At 44.3% G+C, this 26,534-nt stretch overlaps 1 protein-coding gene across 5 annotated transcripts in view; it reads right to left on the reverse strand.

Moving 5' to 3' along the window:
• LOC110488385 (exostosin-1c) overlaps positions 1-26,534 on the reverse strand; it is a 95,502-nt gene that overhangs the window by 56,336 nt on the left and 12,632 nt on the right. For 4 of the 5 annotated variants that reach the window (XM_036970808.1, XM_036970806.1, XM_036970807.1 and 1 more), the window contains exon 2: positions 21,959-23,317. In XM_036970808.1, coding sequence (XP_036826703.1) covers positions 21,959-22,905 — 947 coding nt within the window. In that variant the 5' untranslated portion in view covers positions 22,906-23,317. Of the gene's footprint in view, positions 1-21,958; positions 23,318-23,835; positions 24,323-26,534 lie in introns of those variants that run through there. The other variant, XM_036970809.1, reaches the window with a different exon arrangement.

Consider the following 26,534-nt stretch of genomic DNA (forward strand, 5'->3'; position numbering starts at 1 on the left):
AGGGGTTTGTGGTACATGGCCAATATACCACGGCTAAGGGCTGTATCCAGGCACTCGCGTTGATTTGTGCATAAGAACAGCCTTTAGCCGTTGTATATTGGCTATATACCACATCCCTTATTGCTTAAATCTACCTTAACTACCTACTGTAGTACCCCTGCACATCGACTCGGTACTGGTACCCCATGTATATAGCCAAGTTATTTTTACTCATTGTGTAGTTTTTACTTTTCTAATATTTGTCTATTTTCCCTCTCCCTGCATTGTTGGGAAGGGCCCGTAAGTAAGCATTTCACTCTTAGTGAAGCATGGTGACAAATAACATTTTTATTTATTGTTTAACTAGGCAAGTCAGTTAAGAACAAATTCTTTTTTACAATGACGGCCTAGGAACAGTGGGTTAACTGCCTTGTTCAGGGGCAGAACGACAGATTTTTATCTTGACAGCTCGGGGATTTGATCTAACAACCTTTCGGTTACTGGCCCAACACTAACTACTAGGCTACCTGCCACACCATGAATAGCAATAATAGACATAGTACAGTGCCTTGCGAAAGTATTCGGCCCCCTTGAACTTTGCGACATTTCAGGCTTCAAACATAAAGATATAAAACTGTATTTTTTTGTGAAGAATCAACAACAAGTGGGACACAATCATGAAGTGGAACAACATTTATTGGATATTTCAAACTTTTTTAACAAATCAAAAACTGAAAAATTGGGCGTGCAAAATTATTCAGCCCCTTTACTTTCAGTGCAGCAAACTCTCTCCAGAAGTTCAGTGAGGATCTCTGAATGATCCAATGTTGACCTAAATGACTAATGATGATAAATACAATCCACCTGTGTGTAATCAAGTCTCTGTATAAATGCACCTGCACTGTGATAGTCTCAGAGGTCCGTTAAAAGCGCAGAGAGCATCATGAAGAACAAGGAACACACCAGGAAGGTCCGAGATACTGTTGTGAAGAAGTTTAAAACCGGATTTGGATACAAAAAGATTTCCCAAGCTTTAAACATCCCAAGGAGCACTGTGCAAGCGATAATATTGAAATGGAAGGAGTATCAGACCACTGCAAATCTACCAAGACCTGGCCGTCCCTCTAAACTTTCAACTCATACAAGGAGAAGACTGATCAGAGATGCAGCCAAGAGGCCCATGATCACTCTGGATGAACTGCAGAGATCTACAGCTGAGGTGGGAGACTCTGTCCATAGGACAACAATCAGTCGTGTATTGCACAAATCTGGCTTTTATGGAAGAGTGGCAAGAAGAAAGCCATTTCTTAAAGATATCCATAAAAAGTGTCGTTTAAAGTTTGCCACAAGCCACCTGGGAGACACACCAAACATGTGGAAGAAGGTGCTCTGGTCAGATGAAACCAAAATTGAACTTTTTGGCAACAATGCAAAACGTTATGTTTGGCGTAAAAGCAACACAGCTGAACACACCATCCCCACTGTCAAACATGGTGGTGGCAGCATCATGGTTTGGGCCTGCTTTTCTTCAGCAGGGACAGGGAAGATGGTTAAAATTGATGGGAAGATGGATGGAGCCAAATACAGGACCATTCTGGAAGAAATTCTGGAAGAAAACCTGATGGAGTCTGCAAAAGACCTGAGACTGGGACGGAGATTTGTCTTCCAACAAGACAATGATCCAAAACATAAAGCAAAATCTACAATGGAATGGTTCAAAAATAAACATACCCAGGTGTTAGAATGGCCAAGTCAAAGTCCAGACCTGAATCCAATCGAGAATCTGTGGAAAGAACTGAAAACTGCTGTTCACAAATGCTCTCCATCCAACCTCACTGAGCTCAAGCTGTTTTGCAAGGAGGAATGGGAAAAAATGTCAGTCTCTCGATGTGCAAAACTGATAGAGACATACCCCAAGCGACTTACAGCTGTAATCGCAGCAAAAGGTGGCGCTACAAAGTATTGACTTAAGGGGGCTGAATAATTTTGCACGCCCAATTTTTCAGTTTTTGATTTGTTAAAAAAGTTTGAAATATCCAATAAATGTCGTTCCACTTCATGATTGTGTCCCACTTGTTGTTGATTCTTCACAAAAAAATACAGTTTTATATCTTTATGTTTGAAGCCTGAAATGTGGCAAAAGGTCGCAAAGTTCAAGGGGGCCGAATACTTTCGCAAGGCACTGTATGTCCCGTTCAGTTGGAAACCAAGCCCCTTCTTCTCCTTACAGTCAGATCTGAAGGTATTAGATAGATGTAAGCGCAATAGAAAGCTAGGTTGACCCTTAACTGTTGCTTATACCTTTCAATTCTTGCAGACCTGCAAAGGGACAAGGGCTAGGGAAAGGGGAAAGGTGTTGATTGTGGAATAGGCCCATTTGACTTGGAAGCACACAACCTAGTAGTCTAAGGCTAGCCCTCAACAACTAAAACCGATGAAAGTTAGATAGGACTTATAAACCTCATTACTTTCCCACCCAGCCCTAACAGATGGGTTTAGGGACCAGAAAAGAGAACATAAAGAACGAAAGCCATTTTTCTTTTAACCGACACTGATTTAGCTACAGCCCGAGAGCTGCTGCTGCTAAGCAAAAAAAAAGGTCACCCACAGAGAGATTTGCATGTAGCATTTGTCAAATGTCCCCCCGTAGCCAGAGCCAGGCCATAATAAACAGTCTCCGACAACAACCACAAAACACCCATAGTCTCACTGGAGCCACAACACCATACCACAGTCCATTTCATTTAAGCGGTCAGGGTGTCTTTTCCTTGATACGTTCGTCAAAAGAGCACATTCTGCTCTTGAAAGGCATGTAAATTGCTTCCCCATAACATCAAATGGTGTGTGAAATTGACATCAAAGGAGATAGAGACTTGAAGCTTCACCTGGATCTGTTGTTTACCAGGGTTGCTTGTGTTAGAGGGCTTGGCAATATGGCAAACGTGCTTGTATCTATACACTGCCATACTTCAATCAAAGCTTTGAATCGGAAGTTCAAAGTTGAACTTCAAGGTTGAACCATACTCATTTGTATTTATTTTAGGGGGCAGATCAGCTTTAATATTGCAGGTAGATTGTAGCTTCCATCAATGTAATTGTCTGCATCACTTCCAATCCCCCATATTTTTTTTTTTGCAAATATACACTATCGTTCACAAGTTTGGGGTCACTTAGAAATGTCCTTGTTTTTCAAAGAAAAGCAAAAAGATTTGTCCATTAAAATAACATCAAATTGATCAGAAATACAGTGTAGACATTGTTAATGTTGTAAATTACTTTTGTGGCAGGAAATGGCAGATTTTTAATGGAATATCTACATAGGCGTACAGAGGCCCATTATCAGCAACCATCACTCCTGTGTTCCAATCGCATGTTGTGTTAGCTAATCCAAGTTTATAATTTGAAAAGGCTAATTTATCATTAGAAAACCCTTTTGCAATGGTGTTAGTACATCTGAAAACTGTTGTTCTGATTAAAGAAGCAATACAACTGGCATTTAGACTAATTGAGTGTCTGGAGCATCAGCATTTGTGGGTTCGATTACAAGCTCAAAATGGCCAGAAACAAAGAACTTCTGAAACTCGTCAGTCTATTATTGTTATGAGAAATTAAGGATATTCCATGCGAGAAATTGCCAAGAAACCGAAGATCTCCTACAACGTTGTGTACTACTCCCTTCACAGAACAGCGCAAACTGGCCCTAACCAGAATAGAAAGAGGAGTGGGAGGCCGCGGTGCACAACTGCATTAGAGTGTCTAGTTTAAGAAACAGATGCCTCACAAGTCCTCAACTGGCAGCTTCATTAAATAGTACCCGCAAAACAGCAGTCTCAACGTCAACAGCGATGAGGCGACTCCGGGATGCTGGACTTCTAGGCAGAGTTGCAAAGAAAAAGCCATATTTCAGACTGGCCAATAAAAATAAAAGATTAAAATGGGAAAGAACACAAACACTGGACAGAGGAACTCTGCCATTGGAAAGGAAGACCCAGAGTTACCTCTGCTGCAAAGGATAAGTTCATTAGAGTTACCAGCCTCAGAGATTGCAGCCGAAATAAATGCTTCACAGAGTTCAAGTAACAGACACATCTCAACATCAACTGTTCAGAGGAGACCGCGTGAATCAGGCCTTCATGGTCAAATTACTGGGGGAAAAAAACACTACTAAAGGACACCAATAAGAAGAGACTTGCATGGGCCAAGAAACACAAGCAATGGATATTAGACAGGTGGAAATCTGTCCTTTGGCCTGATGAGTCCAAATTTGATATTTTTGGTCCCAATCGCTGTGTCTTTGTGAGACGTAGAGTAGTTGAACGGATGATCTCCACATGTGTGGTTCCTACTGTGAAGCGTGGAGGAGGAGGTGAGATGGTGCTTTGCTGGTGACAATGTCTGTGATTTATTTAGAATTCAAGTCACACTTAACCAGCATGGCTTCCACAGCATTCTGCAGCGATACGCCATCCCATCTGGTTTGCGCTTAGTGTGACTATCAACAGGACAATGACCAAACACACCTCCAGGCTGTGTAAAGGCTATTTGACCAAGAAGGAGAGTGATGGAGTGCTGCATCAGATGACCTGGCCTCCATAATCACCCGACCTCAACCCAATTGAGATGGTTTGGGATGAGTTTGACCACAGAGTGAAGAAAAAGCAGCCAACAAGTGCTCAGCATGTGTGGGAACTCCTTCAAGACTGTTGGAAAAGCATTCCAGGTGAAGCTGGTTGAGAGAATGTGAAGAGTGAGCAAAGGTGTCATCAAGGCAATGGGTGACTACTTTGAAGAATCTACATAAAATATACGTTGATTTGTTTAACACATTTCTGGTTACTACATTTCATGGTTTTGATGTCTTCACTATTATTCTACAATGTAGAAAATAGTCTAAATAAAGAAAAATACTTGAATGAGTAGGTCTCTCCAAACTTTTGTACACACATATAAATACATATACTGTACACACACACACACACACACACACACACACTTTAAAAATATATATATATTGTCCTTTATTACTACCACCACTGGAGTAAACTAGTGAACATCAACGCTTAGGCTTCTACTTCCTGCTTATTATTACGGATATACATGTTATAGGCAGTCTATTTTACATTAGATCTATTTAGTTTGCTTTTACGCCTGCCCTTCCTCTAACCTCAACCTCTCCCTTCTATGTCTGATGTCCATCCAGTTCGATTTTTCTCATTTACCGTATCATATATTTACCATTTCAAACTGTCCTCTTTCACAAAAGTTCTGAACCTATGTACATTTTACGGGCACAGTATGTTTTACATTAGTTATATTGTTGTTATTAGTTGCTATTAGTCCCAACCTTCAGCTCCATTCAACCCCTGCCATCTAATCTCTTAACACCATCCATTTTGGATTTATATTTGCTGTGCTGTGATGTTTCACAAAAGTTCTGAACCTTTCTATTCTTATCGTTTCTACAGATTGTGAATTGAAAATAAACATTTTAGCTAAAAGTATTATTATATTATTGATTGACTGACTATGACTTTTCAGATCACCTTTGCTATCTGCACAGTTAGCTCCAGGTAAATATTGCAATTCTTCAGCCATTCCTGGACCTGCGACCAAAAACAAGCTACATATGGTCAGTACCGAAACAAATGATCTAATGATTCTCTTCACAGCGAAATCTGCAGAGCTGGGGAGGTTGTATCCCCCCATATAAATAACATTATATTGGTTGCAAGAATTTTGTATAAAAATTGAAATGGAAAAATCCTATTTTTTTAATCCGGGTGTCGTTTTGCGTATCAGTTCATAAACCATCTGCCATAGGAAGAGACTTGAGACGTACCGATTCCAACTATTTTGCAATCTATATGGCACAGCTGTCACTTTTTTTTGTCCTTAAATGAAACTGGTATACTTTTTTATTTATCACAATTTTCTTCAACCAATTATCTTTAATGCAGGGCCAACAGACAAGTCCATTACTTTTCCCCCCTTCCACTTTCCTCTTCCATTTTTGTGGTAATGCTGCAATTAGTTGGTTGTAATTTGGGGTAGAGCAGACATTTCCATATGTTTTTGTTAGCTGCACGTGTGACATAACTCCACCATACAAATCAAATGTCAAATTTCTGTAACTGAACATTTGGAACAGTGCTTATTTGCATATTTTTTTTCCCAAGAAGGTTTTATACATATACAGGGGTAATATATAAAATTGAGAGTTCAGTTCTTATAAATCCAATCCTGTATTGCTTATTCTAACTCCCTTCTGAAGAAAAGGAGAATCGGCATTATTAGCAAATCAACACTTTTCACTAGAACTAACATTTCACAAACCCTCCGACTATTTCTACCACTTTGTTCCAAAACTGGGTTTCTAGCTTACTGGTCTGCTCTGCGCTCGTACATTAGAGCAGTGATCATGAACAAGATTCCGCCGCGGGCCGATTTTTCCTTGAGCGGATGGTCGGTGGGCCCGGAACAGGCAGGGTCGGCAGGTAGCCTAGCGGTTAAGAGCGTTGGGCCAGTAATTGAAAGGTCACTGGTTTGAAACCCCCGAGCCGACTCGGTGAAACATCTGTTGGTGTGCCTCTGAGCAAGGCACTTAACATAAGAGCTTCTACTGAAATGTAAACATAGTTAAAAATAATATATATATATATTTAATTGACCGCACAAAGCCAAAACAGATGTTTGACTAAAACATCATTTCAAACCTTGCTTACGTTTGTATATGATCACGTGTCTCTATTATACTTGGGAACAGATTTCTTAAATGAAGATAACACCAGGAAATCAGCTCCAAGTTTTTACAACCTATTATGCCCCCCCCCCCCCCCCCCCCCCCCCCGCCCCTCAGAAAACTTGGGTGGCCAAACCAAACCACCCACGAGCCCGGGGGTCGCCAGTTGGAGAACCTAGCATTAGAAGAGTGGGGTTTGGGTTAAACGTTTCACTCACCAGGGTCTCCACTCCAGCTAAGAGAGCAGGGAGGAGCATCAGTGCAGGAGCATTAAGAACAAACTGCAATCAGCAGTCAGTGGGCAGAGACAGGGTTTAAATATCAAGCAAGGATCAATGCTGCATTACCGCACACTTTCGTTTTCTCTCTCATACAACCATGAACTCTTCCTTACACACACTTGCACATCCTATTCCTCCATCACACACACACACACACACACACTCCTAATCCCTCTGCCTCCCTATATGATGGATTGGTATCTCCACTCCGTCTCTCCTAACAGACAGACATACAGACAGAGAGAGAGGCATTCCAGATAACAGGCAGCCCACCAGCCAATGAGCAGCAAGCACAGCCATTCCATTCCCACCCAAAGGGAAGGGGTGCTGCAAGGGTTAATGCAGTTCATTTGGAGGCTACCACACAGCCAATAGCCCAAGTGTATTTGTACAGTAAGTATGAGTTATTAACTAAGACTGTATTTCTCTGCGATATTTCACAAAGACAATTCTCATTTAATCGTCTTGATTCATTGCATACAAATATGGTGCTTCCACTGAAGGTAAATGCCACAGGCTAAAACATCAGGATTGAGTAGGTGATTTACTGATAAGAGAACCAGGAAACAATCTATGCTCTATGCTGCACTAACAACATTACCTAAATGCTTACCACGGCAGCAGTGGCAAACTGATAGCCATAACGCTAGGACGACATAGCGAGCTGGTTATCTAATCCATTCTGCAGGGGAGGGATTCATGCAGTATGGATTCCTAGATTCCATTCCAAAGAGAGTTTCTCAATAGATCAGTGGGCTTATTGGATCTATGGATTCTCTCTAGTTCATTTGCCTCTAGGGCACGGTGGAGATAGTGAATGAATATAGATTCACTGTGCTGACGGAGGGAGTCTGGCTCTTTCTCTCAGCCTACACCCTATTAGGAGCAGTGATGGAGTGGGATGAGTGTGTGTGTGTGTTTGGTTTTAATTTACCTTGTGGGGACCAGAAGTCCTCATAAGGATAGTAATACAAGGAAAATTGGGGACATTTCGCCAGTCCCCACAAGGAAAAAGGCTATTTTAGGCTTAGAATTATAGTTTGTTTTAAGGGTTAGGGAAAATAGGATTTTTAATAGGAATCATATTGTTTGGTCCCCACGAGGATAGTAAAACTAATGTGTGCGTGTGTGCGCATATGTGTGTGTGCGTGTGCGTGTGTATGTGTGTGCGTGCGTGCGTGCGCATGAGTGTGTGTTCAGCTACATGTTTATTTTCCTGCTAAGGGTGTGTGTGCTCGTGTGTGTGTGTGTAAAAGAGACAGGGTAGATCAAGAGAAAGGGAAGAACCGAGAGAGAGCAAGAGAGAACGAGAATAAGAGAACGGGTAAGAGAGAGAGGGAGAAATCTAAAAACAAAGAGACAGAGCAGGAAAGGGGGAAACCTAGTCAGTCCACCTGAATGTATTCAACTGAAATGTCTTCCGCATTTAACCCAACCCCACCTGAATCAGAGAGGGGGGGGGCTGCCTTAATCGACATCCACCGGGGACAGGGGGGGGGGACAGGGGGTTAACTGCCTTGCTCAGGGGCAGAACGACAGGTTGTTTACCTTGTCAGCTCGGGGAGTCGATCCAGCAACCTTTCGGTTACTGGCCCACCCGCTCTAACCACTAGAGAGTGTGAAAGCGAGAGAACGGAAGGGGTGGGGGGGGGGTGGGTGGGCAGAGAGAGAGAGAGACTCATTCCCGACAAAAAGAGAGAGGAGCAAGCTCTGGTTACTGCAGCCCTGCCAGCCTGACTAAACTCAACCACTCTAGATAGCCTGGTGGATCTCAGGGGACAAGGGGTGACAACCAGGGGGAAGCTGGAACAGGGATGGGCAATCAGGCCAGGGTGTGCGGTAACCTGACCTGGGGTGTGAGAGTGGGATGTGAGGGGTGGGTGTAGGTCCAGAGACATGGCTATTGGGTGAAGGAGCAACAGTAGTAGTAATAGCAGTGGCTGCCAAGCTAGGTATAGTCCTCGGAATGGAGCTGTGTCTGGACTTGGCTAGGACGTTGATAGTGGAAACCGCTTGTAATGTCGGGGTGTAGGGTCAGAGGGAAGGGCGTGTGGGGTGAAGGAGTAGAAGACACTGGCTGAAATAGGCTAGGTGATGTTTATGTAAAGGCACGTTTTCCAGATATGTAACTTTCATCCCCGTAGGATGATTTCTGTATTTTGAAAGTGACATATCTTGAACACTTTTTGGACTGTCAACTATGGACGAATGAAACAAATACCAAAACATTGTTTTTGGGTGGAACGTTCCTTTAAGAGCATTGTGCCAGTAACCGAAAGGTCACTGGTTCGAATCCCTGAGCTGACGAGGTGAAAAATCTGCCCATGTGCACTTGAGCAAGGCACTTAACCCGAATTGCTCCAGGGTTGCCGTCAATAATGGCTGATCGATCCCTGGCCGTGATCTCACTGTCCGAGCGTGTCTCAGGGGGAAGTGGGATATGCCCAAAAACGATTTTTCTAACTCACACGTGTGTATAACACACACCCACCTAATTATTGTTATTATTATTATTAATTGCGTCCCGAGAGCCCATATAACCTAGCATCAGTGTAGAATCTAAAGTAGACGGTCCCAGAGCGAGCAGCTGGAAGCTGCAGCCAGTCTCAAGTCTCATTCATCATCGGTGTGTAGTGGAGAGACAGGGGACTCACACCAAACCAGCATCAGCTAGCTCCCAGGCTATAATTAAACAGGAGTTGAACAGGAGAACTCATGACTCTACCCACACACTCAAACATACATACACCGACATCCCAACACACACCTACGCCCACACACACAGCACGCGCACACATGCATACTGACGCCACACGCACATTCCCACTCACCACATACGCTGCTGCTGCTGCTGCTGCGGTCTATTATCTATCCTGTTGCTTAGTCACTTTACCCCTACATACAGTCGCCTCTGTAATTATTGGGACAGTAAAGCATGTGTTCTTCCTTTGGCGAGGTACTCCAGCACTTTGGGTTTGAAGTGATACAATGACTGAGGTTAAAGTGCCGACTGTCAGCTTAAACTTGAGGGTATTTTCATCCATATCAGGTGAACCGTTTAGACATTACAGCACTTTTTGAGCATAGTCCCGCCCAATTTAACGGGACAAAAGTATTGGGACAAATTCACTTATGTGTATTAAAGTAGTCAAGAGTTGAGTATTTTGTGCCATATTCCTAGCACGCAATGATTACATCAAGCTTGTGACTCTACAATCTTGGAGGCATTGTCTGTGTTGGTTGCGTTTCAGATTATGTTCTGCCCATTAGAAATGAAATGGCAAATAATGTATTGTGTCATTTTGTAGTCACTTTTATTGTAAACAAGAATAGAATATACATTAATGTGGATGCTACCATGATTACGAATAGTCCTGAATGAACCGTCAATAATGAGTGAGAACGTTAGACGCACAAATATCATTATGTCACGCCTGCTCCAGCTCTCCCTCTCTGAGCTCAAGGGCGCTAGACTGCCTATCATTACGCACACCTGTCACCGTCGTTACGCGCACCTGCACCTCATTGGACCCACCCGACCTCCATTATTATTTGATTGCCTCCCCTTTATGTCTGTTCCATCCCCGTGTCAGCATTGATGTCGTTATTTTGTCCCCTGTCCAGACGCCGTTCCTGTCCTGTTTCATGTCCGTTAATTACTACATTTTCTTCCTGTACCTGCTTCCTGTCTCCAGCGTCGATCCTCACACATTATTGACAACACAGTCAGGACTGAAATAATCATTTTCAAATCCAAAGTGCTGGAGTACAACAACACGCAATGTCTGGGTTTGCGCCAGACATCACGTTTTCCTTGATGGCCAAAAGCTCAATTTTAGACTTATCTGATCAGAGTACCTTCTTTCATATGTTTGGGGAGTCTCCCACATGCCTTTTGGCAAACACCAAATGTGTTTGATTATTTTTTTTTCTTCAAGCAATGGTTTTTTTCTAGCCACTCTTCCGTAAAGCCCAGCCCTGTGGAGTGTACAGCTTAATGGACAGATACTCCAATCTCTGCTGTGGAGCTTTGCAGCTCCTTCAGGGTTATATTTGGTCTCTTTGTTGCCTCTCTGATTAATGCCCTCCTTGCCTGGTCTGTGAGTTTTGGTGGGCGGCCTTCTCTTGGCAGGTTTATTGTGGTGCCATATTCTTTCCATTTTTGTATAATGGATTTAATGGTGCTCCGTGGGACGTTCAAAGTTTCTGATATTTTTTTAGAACCCAACCCTGATCTGTACTTCTCCACAACTTTCTCCCTGATCTGTTTGGAGAGCTCCTTGGTCTTCATGGTGCCGCTTGCTTGGTAGTGGCCATTGCTTACTGGTGTTGCAGACTCTGGGGCCTTTCAGAACAGGTATATATATATATATATATATATATATATATATATATATATTGCACACAGGTGGACTTTATTTAACTAATTATGTGACTTCTGATTTAGGGGCTTCATAGCAAATACATATGCACACACCACTTTTCTGTTTTTTTTAAATATATATTTAGAAATAAGTTATTTTTTACATTTAACTTCACCAATTTGGACAATTTTGTGTATGTCCATTACATGAAATCCAAATAAAAATCAATTTAAATTACAGGTTGTAATTTAACAAAATAGGAAAAACGCCAAGGGGGTGAATACTTTTGCAATGCACTGTACACCACACCCTATCATATAAGACTTTTAATATACTGTAGGAGTATTTTTTTAATTGAGTGCAATTGTATCAAATGCTAAGAAGTGTAAGGGTACGTTATGCGGTTAATGTTGATCCTCCGGTGCCTCTGTTGCGCATGTCATGTTGAGAAGATGCTAGCTAAATTAATCAGTTTGGATTATACTAACCTGGTTGTCAGTCATCGGTCATTACGGTATGAGGTGAAAGTGGGGACTCAGTGAAAGTGGACTCCAACCAACCTTAAAAGGAAAGTGGTAAGGAGGATTATTCTGAATCATAAAGTGGAAAATCACATTAGAAAGTCAACTCAGTTGGGGTTAAATCCACCCCTTTCAAATCCCAATTTAACCTTAATACCAGACTGTGCATTAGTAAATAGCCTCTCAACCATGACCATATATGTCTGTCAAAGACTCTAAGTTTTCTTCCTTTCCCTCATAGATGGTCAAAAAAACTACACATGAACATACCTTTACATGTACAGTATATTTAATACATTTATTCCAGACGCTTTGTCTTGACACTCCTGAAAGACTTGCAGAATTTGCTTTCACATGCCCCATTTCCCCCAATCCCTACCATCCATAAGCTCCAGATACCGAGTTATGGGTTCACAAGGTCAAGTCGAGGCTATCAAATGGGTAAACAAGTGAATAACAGAGAGAGCGAGAGAGCGAGGAGAGTCTTAACAGCAGAAGGCAAGAGTCCCCCTCTCTCCTCTAGTCTCTCCCATATTGTCAAAGGCTTTCTGCTCCAGTTGGCTCGGACAAAAGCGAGTGAGGACGCCGGAGGCTTTTCCAGCTATGATCGCTGTGGTGCTGGCCAGGCTGGATAAAGGGCCCTATTAGGCTGGTGAATGGGCCCCCATTAAAGACATCCACACTAGTATATCTAGGGGCCCCGGCGTGGGCTGCTGTTAAGACAGCATGGGCCCCGGGGCCAAAAGGCTCCACATCAGGAACCTGAGAGGCACCTGACAACATGACAGGCTGGACACTCCCACTCAATATACACAGGTCTAAAGGAGAAGGACAGCTAAATGCAAAGAATGAGGGGGGTTTGCTTAAGACATAAACAATTGGCCAAGGAATGTGAGGCCCTAGAGCTAGTAAGAGCCTATGGCCCTAGAGCCTATGTTCTCAGTTAACTTTGAATTGTTCTGGTAAGTTAACAAAATATGCAAATGTAGGACCGCAAACTAGTCACAATTTCTTTGCCAAGCATAATTGATTCTGTTTACCATTTCAAAAGGTGTGTGTTTACCGGTACAGTGTAGCCAGACAAAAACAGACAACCGTCTGAGATGGAACCAGACATAATAACACGCAACCACCTGGCACCACCACTGGGTGCTATGAGGTCAGCTTACAGATAGGGGGCTGTAGAGAGTTAGAGAGGTCATTGGTCCACTTTTCTTTTTAGCTGGATTAAACGAGACCCTGTTTGACTCAGATAAGGCAAGACCTTCCCAATCCCTCCTATAACCTTTGGTGTGTTTTATGCCAGCTTGTGAAAGGCAGGGTGTGTGTGTGTTTGTGTGTGTGTGCGTGACTCTCCATGAGCGTGTGTCCATGCAAGCATGCATGAGTAAATGCATGAGTGTGGGGAGAGTGGGAAGTGTGGGCAGGATGTGTGTGCGTGTGCACTTATTTAACATTGCTGTTAAGTTTAATGTTTAAAAGAAGGAGGGGGCGGTCATTTAAAAAAAGCATAACTCAAAAAAGAGGGAGTAGGCCGATAGGAAGAAATACTTGCAGTAAGAGTAGCGCAAGAGGAAGACCGGAAGACAAAGTAAAGAGGGAGAGAAAAGGGAGTGCAGGAGAGAGAGAGAGAGACTGGAAAATGGAAAAAGGAAGGAGAGAGAGGGAAAGAGGGGTGGAGGTTGAGAACAAAGTGAGAGAGACAGAGGGAGAGCGACGGGAGTGTGGGAGAGGGAGAGAAGAACTGGGAGAAGAAAAGAGAAGGAGAATGGAAGAAAGAGGTTGGGAACTTGAAGGCGTTGTCTCGCTTCTATTTTTTGGGGAACAGAGACACAAACAGAGGAGTTTGTTCTGGACAGGAACACGAGCAGCACAGACCGCATGCTCTCCAGGGGTACAATTTCACAGCCCCTAATTACAGTGGGGTATAGGATTTCTTATTGGGGCCTGCCAACATCCCAACACACACACTATTATACATGTCACACACACACACACACGTAGACATAAAGGCATGCACTCAAACATTCCCACACAAACACATCCACCCGCTCAAAAAACAAAACACCCATACACACATGCAAGTACACACCGATGGTCAAACTGCGGGAACACTAGCTATAACTACAGTACAACTACAGTACAACTACAGTACAACTCAGGTCATGAAGCCATGTAACAGACAGTACCATGGATAGTGTCAGATCATTTATAGAAAAACAACAACAATTTCAGATATCCTTCCTATAACGCAACATGCATGTAATACTGATGTGGTCCTTTACTGTACTGTATATTCATGTATCTATTGTATATTACTGTATATCCTACTGTATAGGGAACAGTGGTCTTTTTATCCCTCTACTCTACTCTCTCCCTGAGTTCTTTCTGGGTCATGAATAATGGCCTATGCTGTGATACCGTCTTCCACATGGCAAGACCGTCGCCATGGGAACAACCATTTAAGCTGAATGGAGAGGTACATCATTTTGCCATTACACCCCCTCCCTCCCTCCCTCCCTTCCTCCCTCCCTCCCTCTGTCGCACCCCCTTACCCCTGCCTGCCCCCACCCCTGATACTTATACCTCACCCTTAGCGCTTCAACTATGACTAAAGCAACTCTGCAAAGTGTTCTACTAGTGTGCGTGCATGTGTGTGTGTGTGTGTGTGTGTGTGTGTGTGTGTGTGTACGCATCTATGTGTGTGTCTCCTGAAACTCCCTGCTCCATTCCCACTCCTCTCTTTTCACACACTCCCTCATTTACATTCACTGTACAATGCAGGTTTTTCTTTCCTTTCTCACGGAATCCTCCAAAGTGAGAAAGAAGGGAAACTAGGCCAATAGGCTGCGGTAAAGCCTCTCCCTTGCCTGAAGTATCCCCCTCTCTCCCTCCTTCTTTCTCTCCCTCTTGGCCTCTCTTTCTTTATGGGTCCTTTCCCTGCCTGAAGTCCTACCTTCTTTCTCCCTTTCCTACCTTTCCTTCTCCTTCTCTTTCCTGCTGTCTGCCTCTCTCCCTTCCTCCCCCTCTCCGTTACTCCCTCTCTATCTAACCCCCATGTCTCGCCTTTCCTGCAGTCCCATTCATCCCCCTCTCCATCATGCCTCTCGTGATCTTTCCCTCTCTCTGTCTATGTTTCTCTCTCCCCATGACTTAATTTATGCCCCGCCCCCCACCCTTTCCAGTCCCGGGTCCTCCCGGGTTAATCTGTAAGTGGACCAGATGCAAGTGCTCATTAACCTGGTACAACCTGCTAAGAGGCTGCAACCTGCCTGCCTGCCTGAGCCCACAGCCAAGGAAGATAGGAGAAACAGAGAAGGAAAGGCGTGAGAGGGGGAGGGGGGGGGGTAGAAAGAAAAAGACAGGTTGAGAGAGAGAGAGAGAGAGAGAGAGAAGAAAAGGAGTGAGAATAGAGAGTGAGAAAGGGAGTGAGAAAAGGGAGAGATGGAGAAAGAGAGAGAGCGAGAGAGAGAGAGGAAAACCTGGCTCCCTGTAGAGGAAAGCACTGCACAACAGCAGAACCTGAGACGGAGCTGCATTTCCTGACAAAATGTCAAAAATATAAAACAATTAGAGAGTGTCATTTCCCAAATTTGAAACCCTTATTCAAGGTTTCAAAGACCTCTCTGGTGAGGATAGGCTACCCGTTCTGTTGGGGGAGGACGCAGAGAGCTGTGGGTTGGCAGCACACTACATTGCTGCCTGCCATAAGATGAGGGACAGTGTCTGACAGACCAATCAACCTGCACATGTCCTCTACTGTATACTTATTGTTATTGTTGAATGTATGGCTCTTTTGACACTTGGTTATTGTTGTCCCGTTGACAATTTGATTCTCATTTGTATTTATTTTTTATATTGTAAATATCCAAAATAAGCTTTGGCAATATGTACATTGTTACGTCATGACAATAAAGCGAATTGAATTAATTGAGAGAGAGAGAGAGAGAGAGAGAGAGAAGAATAAGTAGTGAGAAGAGAGAGAGAGAAGAATAAGTAGTGAGAATAGAGAGAGAGACAGAGAGAGAGAAGAAAAGGAGTGAGAATAGGGAGAGAGAGAGAGAAGAAAAGGAGTGAGAATAGAGAGAGAGAGAGAGAAGAATAAGTAGTGAGAATAGAGAGAGAGACAGAGAGAGAAGAAAAGGAGTGAGAATAGGGAGAGAGAGAGAGAAGAAAAGGAGTGAGAATAGGGAGAGAGAGAGAGAGAAGAATAAGTAGTGAGAATAGAGAGAGAGACAGAGAGAGAGAAGAAAAGGAGTGAGAATAGGGAGAGAGAGAGAGAAGAAAAGGAGTGAGAATAGGGAGAGAGAGAGAGGAAAATGAGTGAGAATAGAGAGAGAGAGACAGAGAGAGAGGAAAGGAGTGAGAATAGAGAGAGAGAGAGAGAGAGAGAGAGGAAAAGGAGTGAGAATAGAGAGAGATAGAGAGAGAGGAAAAGGAGTGAATAGAGAGAGATGAGAGAGAGAGAGAGAGAAAGAGAGAGAGAGAGGAAAAGGAGTGAGAATAGAGAGAGAGAGAGTGAGAGACACAGAGAGAGAGAAAGAGAGAGAGGAAAAGGGAAAAGGAGTGAGAATAGAGAGAGAGAGAGAGAGAGAGAGAGAGAGAGGAAAAGGAGTGAGAATAGAGAGAGAATAGAGAGAGAGAATATAGAGAGAGAGAGACAGAGAGAGAATAGAGAGAGAGAGAGAGAGAGAGACACAGGGAGAGAGAGACACAGGGAGAGAGACACACAGGGAGAGAGAGATAGGAAAAGGAGTGAGAAGAGAGAGAGAGAGAGAGAGAGAGAGAGAGAGAGAGGAAAAGGAGTGAGAATAGAGAGAGATAGAGAGAGAGGAAAAGGAGTGAGAATAGAGAGAGATGAGAGAGAGAGAGAGAAAGAGAGAGAGAGAGGAAAAGGAGTGAGAATAGAGAGAGAGAGAGTGAGAGACACAGAGAGAGAGAAAGAGGGAGACACAGGGAGAGAGAGACACAGGGAGAGAGAGATAGGAAAAGGAGTGAGAAGAGAGAGAGAGAGAGAGGAAAAAGGAGTGAGAATAGAGAGAGATGAGAGAGAGGAAAAGGGAAAAGGAGTGAGAATAGAGAGAGAGAGAGAGAGAGAGAGAGAGAGGAAAAGGAGTGAGAATAGAGAGAGAGAGAATAGAGAGAGAGTATATAGAGAGAGAGAGAATATATATATATATAGAGAGAGAGAATAGAGAGAGAGAGAGAATAGAGAGAGAGACACACAGGGAGAGAGAGACACAGGGAGAGAGAGACACAGGGAGAGAGAGATAGGAAAAGGAGTGAGAAGAGAGAGAGAGAGAGAGAAGCAAAGGAGTGGGAATAGGGAGAGATTGAGAGAGAGAGAGAGAGAGAAGAAAGGGAGTGAGAATAGAGAGAGAGAGAATAGAGAGAGAGACGAAAGGGAGTGAGAATAGAGAGAGAGAGAATAGAGAGAGAGAGAGGAAAAGAAGTGAGAATAGAGAGAGAGAGGAAAAGGAGTGAGAATAGAGAGAGAGGAAAAGGAGTGAGAATAGAGAGAGAGAGAGAGAGAGAGAGAGAGAGAGGAAAAGGAGTGAGAATAGAGAGAGAGAGAGAATAGAGAGAGAGAGAGAGAGAGAGAGAGAGACAGGGAGAGAGAGACACAGGGAGAGAGAGACACAGGGAGAGAGAGATAGGAAAAGGAGTGAGAAGAGAGAGAGAGAGAGAGAGAAGCAAAGGAGTGGGAATAGAGAGAGAGAGAGAGAGAGAGGAAAAGGAGTGAGAATAGAGAGAGAGAGAAGAAAAGGAGTGAGAATAGGGAGAGATGGAGAAAGAGAGAGAAGAAAGGGAGTGAGAATAGAGAGAGAGAGAGAATAGAGAGAGAGAGAGAGACGAAAGAGAGTGAGAATAGAGAGAGAGAGAGAGAGAAGAAAAGGAGTGAGAATAGGGAGAGATGGAGAAAGAGAGAGAGAGAAGAAAGGTGGTGAGGAGAGAGAGAGAGAGAGAGAGAGAGAGAGAGAGGAAAAGGAGTGAGAATAGAGAGAGAGGAAAAGGAGTGAGAATAGAGAGAGAGAGAGAGAGAGAGAGAGAGAGAGAGAGAGAGAGAGAAGGAGAGGAAAAGGAGTGAGAATAGAGAGAGAGAGAGAGAGAGAGAGAGAGAGAGAGAGAGAGAGAGAGAGAGAGAGAGAGAGAGAGGAAAAGGAGTAAGAATAGAGAGAGAGAGAATAGAGAGAGAGAGAGAGAGAGAGAAGGAGAGGAAAAGGAGTGAGAATAGAGAGAGAGAGAGAGAGAGAGAGGAAAAGGAGTCCTTCAGCTTCATGGGACGTTTATATTGTCACGCTTTCATTTCATTCATTCCGACTCCATTTCCATGCATGGTTCTTATGTTATCCCCGAAAAGCCCCCACACTCTTCGGGATATGAGCGCCAAGGAGAGGACAACGTAATACCCACCCCCCACCCTCCGCCTCCAACATCCCCCGCACCCCTTCACACCTCACTCCGAGGCCCCCCGTGCGTACCTCATTTCCAACTCCGAGGGAGAGAAAGAGCGCTACACACATTCTGGTGTTTTTCTTACACACTGCTGCTGTCTCTCGCCCCCCTACCCTCACCTAACCCCCACTCCATGCACCCCTCACCATATCCAAATGTAACCCACCATCATATAACATAAGCTCTCGACACCCCCCCCCCCCCCCCCCCCCCCCGATGTCTGAGCAGACCGTTGGTTATGTGTGGAATAAATGAGCTCATTCATACAGTCGAGTGGGACTCCACTCCGTCCCCTTTCCCTCACCACCGGCCCAATGTAAACAACCCAGAAAGGTAGCTATGTCCCGGACTGATTATGACTGTTATTACTGGGTAAGAGAGGGCCCTCCACTCACTCTCTCTATACCTAACCCCTCCACCTCCCTCTCTCTCTCTATCCCTCATTCTAGGAGTATCTGACCTGGACCACATCACTGGTGTACTTGGGTGGAAGCTACATGTAGAGATAGCCTCCCCCTATTCTTACCCTATTAGTGGCTGTTGTTATTCACGTCAACTTTCCCGACTTTTCCCCACCGTGACGCCTCTCCTCTATTCACGGATGAACCCACCTCTCCGCTTTCAGACCCTTTTTCAAAATGTTGAGCACATACCCCAACCGTCTGTCGGCCTTCGGACGTCGGCTTGTTTCAACGGGGCATAGACTCGACGCCAAGACCTTACACAGCCAGGACCACACTCTGTACTGTAACTCTAACACACGACCGACGGTCAATACTCTTAACGAGATAACTGGAATGGTAACTGTAAACGACAGAGAAAATAACCAGAAGGAGACCGCAATTTAGATGAGAGGGAGAAAATCAAACTCATAAAAGCCCAACATCTAAGGGACCCAATAAAACGCCCGGCATGATTTTTAAAAAAACAAAGCAATAAAATAACAAGTGTATTCCTGATGAAACAGAACACAAGTTATGACACAACCTCACAATAATAGCCCTCCCTAAGGGGAGAATCCGAACTTCCACTTAAGTAGAATCTTCACTTAGTCATGCATTGACGTCGGTGAGAGACTAAGGGACTGTAAGTTGTTTATAATGAGGGTTACCTGGAGAAAATCTGTTCTCTCTGAAACAAAAATGGATGGCCCTCCTTTCAGTAAAAATGTATTTTTACCCAAACCTCCCTGATCAACAAAAAACAAGTAATCATCCCCTGTACCCCGAATAATAATTCTAACATAAAGCGGAGAGCAGAGAAGATGCCTACTGTTTCCCCTCACCCCTAGGACAGACCAGAGCCTTAGATATGCCGTTTTAGAAACGGTTCGTTTTGTAAGCATTACATGGCAAAGTAGCCATAAAGTTGTGGATTTGAAGACCACCGGCGGATAAGGGTGGGTTTATAAACGCATTTCATGTCATTCGACGTCATTTTACATGACTGGAGACGAGCAGAATATTTTTTTCATACCACTCGAGACCATGACAATGAATGAGCGCATGCTGCAACACCGGGAGACGTTTTTGATTTCTATACAGGCTGTTGTTAAAAAAAGAACTCCGTCTTAAGTTTGGAACAGTGCTGAAGTTGTCCGTCAACTCAACAACAACAACAACAACAAAAATAACCAGTTACAACTGAAGTATCTGATCATTAATGAATTCAAGAAAAAGCTCTTCATTGTTTAACACAGCAGCCACATATCATCAGGTAGGCCTATATGCACTTGTAAAAAAATAATAATAATGTTTTAATTCGTAACATATATGAATGGGTGATGGACATCCACAAATGAATACATAACCATACGAAACGTAACATATCATTCTAAATGGAGTGTCTCGGATTTATTTACAGGACAATACGAACTGCTCTGAGACCAGGTTGGGAACCATACGTGACCACCGCTGTCCTTTCTGAACCACGATTCGAAGGACGGTCAAATCGCTCAAAATAACCCCCATCAAGATGTCACCTACATCTAATAGTCCTTCTCATCACCTATTATTACAAATAGAGGATTATGACTTCTCACAATGGGGCTCGTTTAGTAAAGTTGCATAGCAGGGCTATAATATGTTACACCAAAAACACCTTCTCACTCAGTCATCTCTTATCTGAAGCTGAATAGTCAAATGTTTTCCTCGTGCGGACAAAACCTCCACAGCGCACGCCGCAGGCGATGCTTTGATTGAAACAAAACAGGCCTACAGGAAATTATAATCATTTGTTAACAACCATCTGCTTTAATTCGCTAGGCAAAGCAGTTATTCAATGAGATCTGAATGCATATTTCCATGAAACTGATTGAGATCAAATGACTGGCATGCAGTTTCAATGGTAAAATGTGAAGAATTATCATTCACGATTGACAGTGGTAATTTGAAACGAGGTATGCCTCATTTTGAGGGTATTAAACGTTGTTTGAGGGTATTAAAAATAGAACACGTTCTTTAGGCAAGATGTGTGGCCATATAGGCAGACTGCAATTGGCGGATGCATTTTGTGCAAATATTCTACAATGATATTCAATCTGTCGGCTATCGGTTGTCGCGCAGCCTCAATGTCAGAGACAAACCGAAGATATCCCATATGCATCGGAGTCACTGCATTTTACAGCTTGTTTCTAGCATAAAGCATTGAGGACTAAAGCGTCGTTACAGATTATTTCATATAAATCAGGTCCATTTCATTGATATTAACATCAATTATATCAGTAGCAAGCTTTGGACCACAGGAAGAGTAGGACCTAAGGAACGCCTATCCACTGCAGTGTAGCCTAGATTCATATTTTGAATGTATTTTTAATATATTTAACCTTTATTTAACTAGGCATATACACCATCCCAGCAGCGCAAACACTCGGGAAGGAAGTACATTTTCTTCGAAATATAACTTTGCCCTGTGCTTCTCCGAGCATGCTCTTCCTATAACCTAGGCCCCTCAAACTCAACTCTGGACCTTGAAGCCAGTTCGTTCCACTGAGTGTTTTCATTGTTCCCCTCTAAATCGGGGGACTGATTTAGACCTGCGACTCCAGGTGGTTGCAAATCATTATCAGGTAGAACAGAAAACCAGCAGGTTCTGGACCTCGTATGGTAAGATTTGAATACCCATGGCATAGGCCTATAGCACGTGTCAAACTCCTTCCACGGCGGCCACGAGTGTCTGCGGTTTTTCGCTCCTCCCTTTTACGTGATTGATGAATTAAGGTCACTAATTAGGCAGGAACTCCCCACACTGGTTGTCTAGGGCTTATTTGAAAGGAGAAAACTAAAACCTGCAGACACTAGATCCTTCATGGAGTGAGTTTGACAACCCTGGCCTATACTACAGGCTATGGATAGGCGCACTGAATATTACACGCCCAGCAGAGAGAATCAGGGATGAGAGGCATTATCGGGCACACATGAGATACTATAATACGCAACGCAGTCTCAAACCCTGAGCAACATTTCATTTATTACGAATGACATCACCCTCCGCTGGACTAAAAAAAAACATACTAAACCCTCCCCCTGAATGAAAGTAAAGTTTTTGTACTATTTTGTACATTTGGATCTGAATTGGAAGTTACGATTTACCGTTCTGCCCCTTAGGAACCTAACTTACCTCTCATACTCTAGGTTGTCATGGTCACAGCGGGCGTCTTTGTGTTTCTCCCAGTCCTTCCCGTGACGGCATGTGGTGAGGGACACGATGTCCTTCCCATTATGGATGTGATGCAGGGCGTTACGGGTGTCCGACCCGATGCCCGTTAGATACCGCTTCCCTTTGAACATCAACAGGTACTTCCTGCGCGGTGGGACCGTGTTTCGCACCAACCAGCCCCTCTCGCCCCCCTTCTGGGGATGGTCCTTGGAGAAGAGGGGGATGGAGACGTCGAACCCGGGCCGAAAGTGTTCCGTGTTGAGGCTGGCTTTAGCCAGGATGGCCTGACCGATGTTGAAGCCCAGGTCCTCCGTGTAGTTGGGCCAGGTGCCCGAGTACAGATTAAAGATAAGGTGGTTCCGTCCCTCGTTCCAGAGCGGGTAACCCTTGATACGATCGTCCAAGTTGGGCACGAACTGCCCCGAGAGCTGGTCACGGTCCAGAGTGTCAATCCCCAAAACGAAGAGACATGCCTCGCGAGGGTCCGTGGTGTAGTACCGCGACTCGCCTATAGACGTCAGTATCTTACGATAGCTCTCCGACCCGCGCTCACCCTTCTCCGACGGGTAGACGTACACTCGAAACCCGTCCCGCCCTCTACGCCGACATCTCGTAAAGTCGAAGCAGGTCTCCATTCGGCAGCGACTGTCTTTATAGATGCCCGTCCAGGCTTGGTGACGCTGGCGGGGGGACTCGGCAGAACCAGGCCCCGTCTGGAGTTCCTCCAGCTGGGCATAGCCCGGAAGGAGTACCCTGTCGGTCCAGTCGGGCCAGGGGCGCACCACATCGCCCCTCTGCTGCCCCAGCAGCTTGAGGAGACGGACCTGGACCCCACCGCCCCAGTAGAAGAGCAGCAGCCAGCAGCAAGCACACAGCCCCAGCAGGACATACTTCTTACGCGCCTGCATGGAGCCCAATGTCTCTCGTTCTCTGCCTCTATCGCTCTCTTTTTTCCCCCTCTCTCTGCCTCTTAGCTCCAAGCCTCACAAAGGTGGGTGAGTTGTTTCGAAGGTCTAACAAGGAGGGTCCAATATAGAACAGTTTGGTAACTTGGACATCATTTCTTCCAAGTCTGGTCCAGTCCAGTTTAAGCCCATTGAGGATAAATAAATGGATGTTGACTCCACTCTCTTCGGTTTCGCTCTCTCGTCTCTCTCTCTCAGAATTGGGTGCTGTTAGCCTGTCTCTTGCTAGACAGTCTCTGTGGCGCGTGTGTGCATTTCCTGCGCTGCCCGATGCTGAGGATGATGAAGGGCGATGTCTCCTCTCTCTCAAGCCCTCCTCGCCGCCTCATGGCGCCCGCTGTCTCCCGGGTCTCTCCTGGGGACGTAAACAAACGAGATCACAGCTCAGTACACAACCGGAGGAGCACTTAACAGCACAGATGCAGCACTAGGTACATTAACAAGTCAAGGAACACTGTCTCAAATGATTCAGCAGCAAACCATTATGTAAAGCACACAACACACCCTTATACCAACCTACAGATATACTGTATAAACCAAAACATACACTATCAGCATGAAGCGTGTACAGACTCAGCAATAAATTAGCCCAACGGAGGGTAATTTCATACACATGACAGTGCAGTTGGACTACTTTAGGCTATAAAACCCTCTTAAGTTGAACTGAACTGATCAAATCTTTATGTAGAACTCTCTTGAAGATTAAAGCTAGTCTCCTCAAACACAGAGCTCGCTCAGTTCAGTTCACATAGCTGACAGCTCTGATGACGCACACATAACAAGATACTCTCAAAGTTTAAATATACCCCCACTATCTCTGTATTTGAAAATGGTCAAAGTAGTTTTAATGTTTGGTCTGGTTACGCTACTGACGTCCAGTCCTGGAACCGTGTCGTCGTGGGTTTCGTATGCCGAACATGAAGCAGCCGGCTCTGATATCATCATTCACTTCAAGCTCCAGTTGAACAGCATCAGATACAGTTGAGATGCAGTGGAGGGGGAAATGGGGAGCCGTTTAGCCACTGAAATGGAGAAGTGTAAAATAAGGGAAAATAGAGCCGCTTTATGGCGGGGTAACGTCCGTTAATCTTGGGGTGTGGAGAGAGTTTTTTGTTGTTGTTATATTTGAAAACATCATGCAACGGTTTTCAACACAGTATGTTTGCCCAAGCACCCCCCATAACTCCCGTGTGTGTGTGTGTGTGTGTGTGTGTGTGTGTGTGTGTGTGTGGAAAACCTCACAGAGCAGGCCAGTGTTCCTACTGCCAGCCGCCACACAAAGGCAGCTTTCAGGTCTCACCTGCTCTCCCTCACTTTCTCTTTTCATCCCTCTCTTTACCTCCCTCCCTCTCTTCTACCTCTCCCTCACATTCCTCTACCTTCTCCATCCATGCGGAATTGAAGGCCACCCTGCCTGTTCTTCCTGTTATCACCTGTATGATTGGAGCCTGATATTGATCAACAATGCATTGTCTCATTAGGCCAGTGTATTGTCATACTATACATAACGTCCTTTGAATGTAAATTGAAAGACTACTATAAAACATTCATTTCCGACTCATTGTGTCTGTGTATGTTTAAATACAACCATGTGTACGTATGGTACTTGAGTGTGTATGCAGGTCTCTTGTGACTATATGTGTGTGTAAAAATGTGTCCATGTATGTGTGTGCTTGTGTGTACAGTAAGTGAGTGCACATCAGGTAGTGTCAGATAGTGAGCTCACTGAGAGCCTTAGAGATTCTGGGTGTTGGTTTTTGGCTCAGCCAAGCTCCTCTCCCACAGAACAGTGGCAAGCAGACAAAGTTGTAAGGACACTACGGATCCCACCACGTAGTCCTCATCAATAATTTACCCGCTCCTTTAGTTAACATATTGATTTTCCTTTCTGAATTTCTTTTTGCTTTATATCCCCTGCCTTTCCTGCTGAAGTGAAACTCAATCTACCTCAGGATACTCTCACACAGCTGAGACAAATATCCAATCTGACAGAAAAAGCCAACCTGAGGCAAGGGTTGGAACAGGCACAGGGAAGTGAAGAATAAAGGGATTTTTTGAGGAACGAAAACAGGAAGAGGGAACGAAAGTGATCTCTAATGTTCCGGAACAGAAACGTTATTCTGAAATTTTGAGAACCGGGTGAAAATGTACTTTTAATTTGTTTGTTTTTTTAAAGGCCTCCCGAGTGACGCAGCAGTCTAAGGCACTGCATCGCAGGTGTCACTACAGACCTGGGTTCGATCCTGGGCTGTGTCACAAACAGGCCATGACTGGGAATCCCATAGGGTGGCACACAATTGGCCCAGCGTTGTCCGGGTGGGTTTGGCCGGGGGGGGGGGGGGGGGGGGGGGGGGGGGGGGGGGGGGGGGGGGGGGGGGGGGGGGGGGGGGGGCTTTATTTGGCTCATCGTGCTCCAGCAATTCCTTGTGGCAGGCTGGGCACCTGCAGGCTGACTGCGGTCGTCAGATGAATGGTGTTTCCTCCGACACATTGTTGCGGCCGGGATTTAAGAAGCGCAGTTTGGCGGTTCATGTTTCGGAGGACGCATGACTCGACCTTCGCCTCTCCCAAGACTGTTGGGGAGTTGCAGCGATGACACGAGATCGCAATTGGTTATCACAGAATTTGGGAGCAAAAGAGGGTAAAATACCAACAACAAATTACAAATAATTAAAATTAACATAATGTTTTGGTTTCAGAAATATGGGGGTTCTGCTCGGAACGGAACGATTGGAAAATAATTTTGGTTCCACCCTGACCTGAGCACTATAATGTCTCTAATGATTTTTGGTTTAGGGTGATTGGCAATGATTATGGGAGATATGATAATGATCCTTGATATGATGGTGACATGATGGTAATCACAAGGATAGGTTCTCACATTCTTCTCCAACTAATAAAAAGATACAGTATATCCGAAAACAAAAGACACCAAAAGAAAACTCCCACACTGCCACCACACAATGTCAACTACCCCCATCTGTATATATCAGTCATCCCCGTAACCAACTGTCACCATTACTATAGGCAACAATAGAACCCAAAACTCGATTCTGTTTATTGTACTGTGCAAATGAAAACAGCAGTGTAGCAATACACGGCATTAACCATAGTAACACAGAAAACCCATTAGCGCTGGGAGCGCTAGCTAATAAATGTAAGCCAATACAAAACTAGAGCACGTTTGGACTTGGCTTAGTCAGTAACAACGCAAATGCACAAACACAGACAGACAGAGTACTAATCAAAAGTTGAGCACACCTACTCATTCAAGGGTTTTCCTTTACTTTTACTATTTTCTATGTTGTAGAATAGTAGTGAAGACATCAAAACTATGAAATAACACATATGGAATTATGTAGTAATCAAAAAAGTGTTAAACAAATCAAAATATACTTTATATTTGAGATTTTTCAAAGTAGCCACCCTTTGCCTTGACAGCTTTGCACACTCTTGGCATTCTCTCAACCAGCTTCACCTGGAATGCTTTTCCAAAACTTTTGAAGGAGTTCCCACATATTCTGAGCACTTGTTGGCTGCATTTCCTTCACCCAACACATCCCAAACCATTT

This window comes from Oncorhynchus mykiss, chromosome 32 (genome assembly GCF_013265735.2).
Source record: "Oncorhynchus mykiss isolate Arlee chromosome 32, USDA_OmykA_1.1, whole genome shotgun sequence".
Taxonomy (NCBI): Eukaryota; Metazoa; Chordata; class Actinopteri; order Salmoniformes; family Salmonidae; genus Oncorhynchus; species Oncorhynchus mykiss.